This window comes from Vipera berus (genome assembly GCF_964194415.1).
Source record: "Vipera berus genome assembly, chromosome: 3".
Taxonomy (NCBI): Eukaryota; Metazoa; Chordata; class Lepidosauria; order Squamata; family Viperidae; genus Vipera; species Vipera berus.
In genome coordinates this window covers 140,888,372-140,898,977 of record NC_138204.1, presented here as the reverse complement: position 1 = coordinate 140,898,977, position 10,606 = coordinate 140,888,372, and the positions used below count along the sequence as shown (strand labels likewise).

The following is a 10,606-nucleotide window of genomic DNA, read 5'->3' as shown; positions in this document are numbered from 1 at the left end:
TTTTTAAATATTTGAGTGGCTTCTTTTCAACAAACTCTGTAAGTACCCTAGTGAGCAAGCAGATAATAACAATTGTATTTGCTCTCTCCCAACAATATCTACTGTACTGAATTGAAACACAAATGATTTTATAAATCTGGATGGGTCAGAAAGTTATCTAAGTTCATGGTGTTAATAAAATGTTTTGAGCTTCTAGTGGCAGAATAAGACTTGGTACTGATTACTGAGATCACCTGAAGAGGTCCTTCTTTTTTATTAATATTTTGTAAGAGAAATGGGTCATTTGAAGTGGTTGCACACCATTTTTCCATCCATGTCAGCACTCAGGGTTATTCTGAAAATATTGGGAAATGTATTCTGAAACCATCTGACACACACACACACACACACACACACACACACACACACACACACACACACACACATATATATATATATATATATATATATATATATATATATATATATACACACACACCGTATATACTTGAGTATAAGCCGACTCGAGTATAAGCCGAGACCCCTAATTTTACCCCCCAAAACTGGAAAAAAGTTCTTGACTCAAGTATAAGCCGAGGCTGGGATCCGCCGTTCTGCAAGCCTCCGCCGCTCTGCAAGCCTCCGCTGCCCCATTCTCTCAATGGGAGGCTTGCTTCGGCTGCTTTTCTTTTGGCAGAGCCATCCATACTGGAGGTGGATGGGGGCAGGGCTGGTGCACGTTTTGCCTCTCTCGCCCGGTGGAGAAAAGAGGGCAGCGGGAGCCTCTGGGTGCCCAAGCCACGTCGGAGGGTCTCCAACCTGTGTGTGTGTGTGTGTGGCGGGGGGGGGAGAAATCAAATTGGATCTTTTTATTGATGTATCGTACTTTTATTCGGTAATAGGTTTTTATGGATCAATTATGAACACCCGGGGTCCCTCTGCGACTTACGGGCGGAATATCTAACTTCAGAGCCGTCCTCTCCAGCTGCGGTGGCCTGGGGGAGGGCAGCGCGGGGCTCTAGGAGGTACTCAAGATAGTTGGGGGGATCCAACCTGCCGCGGGGGGTGGGAGTGGGACTTTAGTCACGGACGGCGAGAGGAACCTTCGGAAGGGGAAGCGGGAACGAAGAGAAGATGAGGGTGGAGCGATCGGGGAGCCGGTAACTCAAGTTCCCCGAGTGGCTTTCAGCACTGGAGAAAATGCAAAATCGCTCGAGACCAAACTCGAAGGAATCAGCTGCCGGTGGGAGCGAGGCGATCCGTGCGGTCCCGTGACAGCCAGTCGGGCAAGCAACGCGAAGAGCGGCAGGGCTTTATTTTTGCACCGTGGAGCTCCCCCTCCCCCTCCTCCCAAACTCCCCCTCTCTCCCCCTTCCCCCCACTTCCCAGAGCTGAATACAGGGTATTAACCGGTGGCGGAGGCTTGCAGAATGGCGGATCGAGCCTCTGTCGGCGGCGGAGGCTGGATCCGCGCTCCGCAAGCCTCTGCCGCTGGCGGAGGCTGGATCCGTGCTCCGCAAGCCTCTGCCGCCGGCGGAGGCTGGATCCGCGCTCCACAAGCCTCTGCCGCCGGCTGGATCCGCGCTCCGCAAGCCTCTGCCGCCGGCGGAGGCTGGATCCGCGCTCCGCAAGCCTCTGCCACCGGCGGAGGCTGGATCCACGCTCCACAAGCCTCTGCCGCCGGCTGGATCCGCGCTCCGCAAGCCTCTGCCACCGGCGGAGGCTAGATCCGCGCTCCGCAAGCCTCTGCCGCCGGCGGAGGCTGGATGCGCGCTCCGCAAGCCTCTGCCGCCAGTGGAGGCTGGATCCGCGCTCCGCAAGCCTCTGCCGCCAGCTGGATCCGCGCTCCGCAAGCCTCTGCCGCCGGCTGGATCCGCGCTCCGCAAGCCTCTGCCACCGGCAGAGGCTGGATCCGCACTCCGCAAGCCTCTGCCACCGGCGGAGGCTGGATCCGCGCTCCGCAAGCCTCTGCCGCCGGCGGAGGCTGGATCCGCGCTCCGCAAGCCTCTGCCGCCGGCTGGATCCGCGCTCCGCAAGCCTCTGCCGCCGGCGGAGGCTGGATCCGCGCTCTGCAAGCCTCTGCCGCCGGCGGAGGCTGGATCAGCGCTCCGCAAGCCTCTGCCACCGGCTGGATCCGCGCTCTGCAAGCCTCTGCCGCCGGCGGAGGCTGGATCCGCGCTCCGCAAGCCTCTGCCGCCGGCTGGATCCGCGCTCCGCAAGCCTCTGCCGCCGGCTGGATCCGCGCTCCGCAAGCCTCTGCCGCCGGCGGAGGCTGGATCCGCGCTCCGCAAGGCTCTGCCGCCGGCGGAGGCTGGATCCGCGCTCCGCAAGCCTCTGCCGCCGGCTGGATCCGCGCTCCGCAAGCCTCTGCCGCCGGCTGGATCCGCGCTCCGCAAGCCTCTGCCGCCGGTGGAGGCTGGATCCGCGCTCCGCAAGCCTCTGCCTCCTCTTGTCCAAAAAGGCCTGTTGGAAAACTGCACAGAGCAGAAGCGGCAGCCAGGAGCCCACCATCTCTCCTCTGCCGCTCGCTCTCGCCACTCCAGCCCTGGCGATCCAAAGAGACGAAAGGCCCCGAGCGATAGGAAGGGGATCTCTGCCCTAGAGCGGGAGGGGGGAGGGAAAAGGGGGAGGAGGAAAGGCCCGATTGCTTTGTGTTGAGCTGGTTCAGCTCAGCCGGACTAGGCGGGGCTGCGGCTCCCAGCTGAGGCCGCTGCCGCCATCCAAGTCCGGCCGGCAAGAACTTTTTTCTCCCCCCCCGCAGCGACGAGTAAAGCGTGACTTACTTCCTCCTCCGTGCCCACGTCGCCTTCTCGCCCAACAATCCCAAGTAAGGGGCGGCCTCGGAAAGGGGCTCTAACTTTCCCCTACCGCTCGAACTTATCTTGGAGAGGAAGGCAAAATCGGGAGAGGGAAGAAGAGCAAGGACTGGAGCAGCGCTTGCCCGGCTTCTCTCCCCTGCAGGGAGTGGCGGGGTCGGTTCCGCCTCCGCCATGTTCTCTCTCGAGAGCCTTGTCCCATCCGCAAAGCGCCAGCGCCGCTGCGGCCGCCCCCTTCCTAGCCAGCCCTCAGCCGCTTCACAAGCACCCGTTGCCGGCCCAGTTCTATCAGACCCGCGCGGCGCTGCACGTACTCCGTTTACACTGCCCCCGTACTTCCCCCACACGTCCCTTCTCCCGCCTCCTTCCCATAACGGCCTCTACCTACCGGATGGCGCCTCAGCTCCCCGCGTCCACTGCCGCCGCCGCCGCCGCCCCCTTCCTAGCCAGCCCTCAGCCGCTTCACAACCACCCGTTGCCGCCCCAGTTCTATCAGACCCGCGCGGCGCCGCACGTACTCCGTTTACACGGCCCCCGTACTTCCCCCACACGTCCCTTCTCCCGCCTCCTTCCCATAATGGCCTCTACCTACCGGACGGTGCCTCAGCTCCCCGCGTCCGCTGCCGCCGCCGCCGCCACCCTGACCAAACCCTCTCTGCCTGCGCGCGCCCTCCCTCCCTCCCTCCCTCCTCTCTGTCTCTAGCTGGGCGAGGCTTCCAGCCGTCGCCGTGACGCTGCACGCCCAGCTTCTCTCTGATTTCCCTGGCCCAGTCCAGTGATGCTTGAGAGGAAAAAAAAAGCGAGTGAGCGGGCGAGGGGGGTAGGGAAAGGCGAGAATGACCGCTTTGTGTTACCTGCCGTGAAACCAGTCCTTGCAGGCGTCGCACTCTATCATGAAGGGGGTTACATCGTAGGGCAGCCAGGCAGCGGAAAGAAGCAGGCAGGCAGGGCGCGGAGGTCCGGAGACCTGCCGATGTTTGGGGAGGTTTGGGGAGGTGCGCGCGCACCTCCCCAAACTTAGGCAGGTCTCCGGACGGCGGCGGCTTGGGAGAGGTGCGCGCGATCCCGGAAGCACCGAAGCCTCGGCCGCGCGCAAGTCCTCGGTAAGTTCTTTTTTTTTGTTCACTGGAGTATAAGCCGAAGTGGATTTTTTCAGCCCAAAAAGTGGGCTGAAAAATTCGGCTTATACTCAAGTATATACGGTGTGTGTATATATATATATATATATATATATATATATATATATATATATATATATAGTCATGGCCGAAATTGTTGGCACCCCAGAAATTTTTCCAGAAAATCAAGTATTTCTCACAGAAAAGTATTGCAGGAACACATGCTTTGCTATACACAGGTTTATTCCCTTTGTGTGTATTGGAACACAACAAAAAAGGGAGGAAAAAAAGCAAATTGGACATAATGTCAAACAAAACTCCAAAAATGGGCCGGACAAAATTATTGGCACCCTTTCAAAATTGTAGGTAAACAAGATTGTTTCAAGCATGTGATGCTCCTTTAAACTCACCTGGGGCAAGTAACATGTGTGGGCAATATAAAAATCACACCTGAAAGCAGATAAAAAGGAGAGAAGTTCACTTAGTCTTTGCATTGTGTGTCTGTGTGTGCCACACTAAGCATGGACAACAGAAAGAGGAGAAGAGAACTGTCTGAGGACTTGAGAACCAAAATTGTGGACAAATATCAACAATCTCAAGGTTACAAGTCCATCTCCAGAGATCTAGATTTGCCTTTGTCCACAGTGCGCAACATTATCAAGAAATTTGCAACCCATGGCATTGTAGCTAATCTCCCTGGTCGTGGACAGAAGAGAAAAATTGATGAAAGGTTGCAACGCAGGATAGTCCGGATGGTGGATAAGCAGCCCCAAACAAGTTGCAAAGGAATGCAAGCTGTCCTGCAGGCTCAGGGAACATCAGTGTCAGCGCAAACTATCCGTCGATATTTAAATGAAATTAAAAGCTATGGCATGAGACCCAGGAGGACCCCACTGCTGACACAGAGACATAAAAAAGCAAGATTAGAGTTTGCCAAAATGTACTCGAGTAAGCCAAAATCCTTCTGGGAAAACGTCTTGTGGACAGATGAGACCAAGATAGAGCTTTTTGGTAAAGCACATCATTCTACTGTTTACCGAAAACGAAATGAGGCCTACAAAGAAAAGAACACAGTACCTACAGTGAAATATGGTGGAGGTTCAATGATGTTTTGGGGTTGTTTTGCTGCCTCTGGCACTGGGTGCCTTGAATGTGTGCAAGGCATCATGAAATCTGAGGATTACCAAAGGATTTTCGGTCGCACTGTGGAGCCCAGTGTCAGAAAGCTGGGTTTGCATCCGAGATCTTGGGTCTTCCAGCAGGACAATGACCCCAAACATACGTCAAAAAGCACCCAGAAATGGATGGCAAGAAAGCACTGGAGAGTTCTGAAGTGGCCAGCAATGAGTCCAGATCTGAATCCCATTAAACACCTGTGGAGAGATCTTAAAATTGCTGTTGGGAAAAGGCGCCCTTCCAATAAGAGAGACCTGGAGCAGTTTGCAAAGGAAGAGTGGTCCAAAATTCCGGGTGAGAGGTGTAAGAAGCTTATTGATGGTTATAGGAAGCAACTGATTTCAGTTATTTTTTCCAAAGGGTGTGCAACCAAATATTAAGTTAAGGGTGCCAATAATTTTGTCCGGCCCATTTTTGGAGTTTTGTTTGACATTATGTCCAATTTGCTTTTTTCCCTCCCTTTTTTGTTGTGTTCCAATACACACAAAGGGAATAAACCTGTGTATATCAAAACATGTCTTCCTGCAATACTTTTCTGTGAGAAATACTTGATTTTCTTGAAAAATTTCTGGGGTGCCAACAATTTCGGCCATGACTATATATATATATATATATATATATATATATATATATATATATATATATATATATATATATATATATATATATATATATATATATATATATATATATATATATATATATATATATATATATATATATATATATATATATATATATATATATATATATATATATATATATATATATATATATATATATATATATATATATATATATATATATATATATATATATATATGTTAAATGCTGTTAACTATTTAGATTACCTTGCTAGGCCCCAAACATGGGACAAATCTTTATTTCCTGTTTCAGCCTAACCGAAGGCCATCGACAGGCAGTAGTCACAACAGTGACAGCTCATATTTGTGTAAATTTTAGATTGCTAACAAAGAATTAAAGGGAGACTGATATGCATTTCAAACCTATTTGTTTTCATCGGTCAGCCATATATATATATATATATATATATGAATTTTATCCATGTATTATGTCTATGGAGACTCTCAGTCATCCAGCTCATCCAGGCCGTGGTTGCCCCAAAGGTGCTTTCTCAAAAGTCAACTGGACTTTTTTTTTTCCTTGGAGGCGTTTCATGTCTCATCCAAGAAGCTTCTTCAGATCTGAAGTGAAGCTTCAGTGAAGAACTGAAGAAGCTTCTTGGATAAGAAGCGAAATGCCCTCAAGGAAAAACAGAGGAAGTCCAGTTGCCTTTTGAAAAAGCACCTTTGGGATATTCATTAATTAATTTTACTTTTAATCAGTGTAAAATACTACATTGCAAAGGCATTCATTTACATGTACTATTCTACAAAGCCTTGTATATTTATTGAATAACATATTTTGAAAATTTTAAATGTGATCATCCCTGTAACACCCACCCATATACTGTAGAACTTACCATTTGCAACTGTTGGCATCAATATCAATATCCAATTAAAACAGCATTAAGTATATTTTGAGTTTGAAGGGTCTGCCAAATATAGAGATAATTAAAAGCTCAAAATCTAACATATCAGGGTTCCCAGAAATTGAAGAATTTCAGAATGTTAAATTTTTCAGATCACAATCAAAATATTAATGTATGTCATGTCATGGTGACACAGTATGGGTACAAGGGAGCATGCAGAGAATCCTGAGTTCCTGGTATGAAAAATGGTTTATAGAGACTCTTGCAATACTATAAGAAAAACTAAAAATATATCTATAAATGCTTTAATTGAATAGGCTTCTGGAATCAGGTACCTCAAATTGTCATACTTCCAAGTCATAGAATTTTTTTCAATAACTCTTCATTTTGTATGGTTTCGTACCTTTCCCCTCTGAAGTCATGATGGGTTTACTTTGGAGAAGGGCATTAAAATCACAAAGTTTAGAAGAATGCTCAGTCAACATTTTGAAAAACACAAAACAAAAGATATTGCGTGGGTTAATCAGTAGGAATATAAATTTCTCTCTCACTAGAATCAATGGGTGGAAATTAAGTGATAGGGCCAAATAAAAGTTCTATTGCTCTTGCTCAGATGGTGTGCATATATAAAATATTAGAAACTGTGGTTCTTCCATCTCAGCTCTTCCTCAATCCCTGAGGAGTGCTCCATTCGTGACTTGTGGTGACCTTAAAGGTGGCCATTTTGATATAGCAACAGTAAATTGATTGGAGCACACTGAAGAGTTGCTTTTAAATAGAGCTTAATAATGTTTTTACTCTTGCTAAATGGTGTAGAAAGAAATGGAGTGTACACTTGATTGAAAAGTAATTAACTCAATAAGACTGGACAAACACAACTATATTTATTTATTTGGGTGCTGGTTATTTAAACAAGATATAGTGTTTTCTCAAGTTGACACAAATATTCTTGAAAAGACTTAATTTTGGTATGACTTTTCCACAGCTGTTAATCCTCTTAAATTGTATTGGTTTAGATTAAGCATATTGTTATTCTCCTTGCATGTATGTCTGTTCCTTGCAGCTTGTTATTTTATTTTTGTTACTGCTTTGTGGGAGGGGAAAACTCTTAAACATGAAAGTCATTGTAGTGATGTGGGGAATGAGACTTCATCTGATAACTTTCCAAAATCTTGAGGAGAATTCAGAGGGGTGGTCAGCTGAGACAGCACTATTAATGTGTTGCAGGCAAGATATGCTGAGTTTAGATGGTCTTGGATTCAACTGAATCGTAAATATCAAGATGGTTATAGACTGATAGAGAATTTTTGTATAATGAAAGACTGGGTATTTAGCTGCACCTCTTGGATGCTCAGGTAAGAACAAGACTTTAGCATCTCAACAATGAGGATTACACTCCCCGTCACACACACACACACACACTCACAAAAGTAAAAGCATTTTTTTTGTTCCTGAGGCAAGAAAGTAGTATCTCTTCACATCTGAGGGGCAAAAATAAATGTATTGCTACTACCAATAATAATAGCCATTGACATTGACAAAGTCCATTGCTTTACTTCAAACAGATTAAATTTGAGACAATACCTTTAATACCATTAATACCTTTAATATCATCAAATAACAATATCTCCCTATCTTACAGTAGATCCTTGGGAAGGATTAGATAGGTAGATAAAAATGCCAAATTCAGTCTAAACATCTGGCTGACCAATGAATCATAATAATATAAGAGTACAACAACGATTCAAACAATTTTCCAGAAGTTTTTGTCTCAGTCATACTGATTATATGTTGATATTGACGAAGCAGCATCAAAGGTGAATTCAGTGTTAAATAGAGGTGCAATGTCTGTGTTCTAAAACCAATGATAAATATTTAATTTTTACCACATTTGCTTGGTGTTTAAAGCCACACTTTTATTGTTGCTTTTCTTTGATGCATTCATTTTGATATGATTTTTAACAAGTGATCTTATACTTTTCATGTTTCTTTCATGAAGGCTATGTCTGTATGCCCCACATTTTGGTTTTTTTTACCCTAACAGACTTTTCTTTTGTACATTTTCAGTACAATTCATTTTATATATTTAATTTCACAATTTTAACTACATGTAATCTAGACTACTTAATAGAAAATTGTTTCAATTGAGTAAGAAAGTAAATATATATAGTACATAACAAATATTTTCATATGGTCATATTCAAAAACATGAAATCTTTTGAAAGTACTGTTCCCAATTTCCCAGAAATGGATTCCAGCTGAGTTACATTTTATCTTCACTGGGTCTATTGTCTGAAGAACAAAATGCAAGATGCAATTTTTTAACAATCCTTTGAGCAAAATGTGACATAAAGCATAACTCTCTAATTTGATTTAACCATATACATACAAGTCCAAGATAATGCAAGCTCCCAAGTTTTAAATATAAATAGCTGAGGAAAGCGAAGGACTTAGGTGTGTGTAATACTTTTTTTCCCCCTGTTCCTCAACACAGTTTCAGTCTCTCACAATTCTGACAGCCTGCTGGGTCGTTGCTAACCAGCACTAACATCACTTCAACCTTGAAATGATTACACATGTAGTTTGTAAGCTTACAACAGAAGCAAACATTCATGTACCAGGTACTCTTCAAAATATGTTCCTTGTCACTAATGAAGGCAGATGCTCTGCACACTAGAGGAGACATCAATCTATGAGGAAAATGCCTTTCTGCAATAGCTTCTTCATATGCATTCAATATTTTCCTGAGAAATCGCATGACTGTCTCAGGCTACAGCAGCACATAATCTCTCTGAAGGTTTTCCTCAGCTCTTGGCTTCGGAAGGCGTAGATAAGCGGATCAATAATGGAGTTACACATGATTAGAATGAGGTACAGGTGAAAATGGGACATAAAACAGATACAATAGGGATTATGAGGACATGAGATGTAGAAAAGCAAGTGGAGGAAGAGTGGGGCCCAGCATACTACAAAGACTCCAATCAAGATGGTCAGAGTGATGGCTCCCTTCATATTGGCCCCTTGACGAATTGGGCCCGTGCCTGGAAGAATTGCAATCTTTTTCATGTGCAGCCGGGCTAGCATGAACATGTGGACATAGAGAGAGGCCATGAGGACTAACATGGTGAAGAACATGGCGATGAGGCAAATGATCACAACGCTGCTGTCAGAATAAATAATGAACAGGACACCTGACACCGTGCAAGCTGCCCAGATACAGGTGATGATGATACCAACACGCCTCCCTGTCATGATGTTGTGATACTGGAGAGCATAGAAGATTGTGAAATACCTGTCCACAGCTATAGAAAGTAGACTGCAAATGGAGGCCAGGAGAGAGCTGCAAATCACCGAGTCAATGATATTGTCAATGCTAACGGTAAAACTGTGCGCGTCGACCTCTGTATTGTTCAACCAGGTGATGACAATGGTTTCTGATCCATTGGAGATGCTCACCAGCAAGTCAGCCACTGCTAAGCTGCAAATGAAAAAGTACATTGGGGAGTGCAAATTCTTGTTCTTGGCTATAGCTGCAATCACCAGCACGTTCTCGAGCAAACTGACAAAGCCTAAGGTCACAAATACTTCTGGGGAGACAAAAAGTTGCTCATAACACCCTTCTGAAGAGTAGCCCTTGTCCATCGAACTGTTCAGATCACTGTGATGTAGTCCATGGCTGTGGTTCCATGCATGAAGAGGCCGATGAACTCCATAGCGGTAAGTGAAATTCATTTTACCGTGTCTTCATCCAAAAGCACATCTTGCTTGGCCAACTTGCAGCTTGCAGATTAATTCCACTCATTTCAAGTCTCTCTCTCTCTCTCTCTTTCTCTCTCTCTCTCTCTTTGAATGGTACCCTGGGATTTTCAGTGCTAGGAATTTCAAGACGCCATTCCCTGGAGCCGCAGGGTGTACCTCAGAAAGAAAAGAGATTTGATGTGCAAGAAATCGGTCAGGTCTCTGACAATGAATGCTTGTTTTGCCAACTCCACAAGTGCCTGTATTCACTGGGATGAGGGATCTGA

At 46.0% G+C, this 10,606-nt stretch overlaps 1 protein-coding gene across 1 annotated transcript; it reads right to left on the bottom strand.

The window, feature by feature from the left end:
- Positions 1 to 9,314: 9,314 nt before the first annotated feature.
- MC4R (melanocortin 4 receptor) lies at positions 9,315 to 10,313 on the bottom strand (the record flags this gene model as incomplete). The annotated part of the gene is made up of 1 exon (XM_081325332.1): positions 9,315 to 10,313. The coding sequence occupies one exon, from the start codon at positions 10,311 to 10,313 to the stop codon at positions 9,315 to 9,317; it is 999 nt and encodes a 332-aa protein (XP_081181458.1).
- Between the last annotated feature and the right edge of the window lie 293 nt (positions 10,314 to 10,606).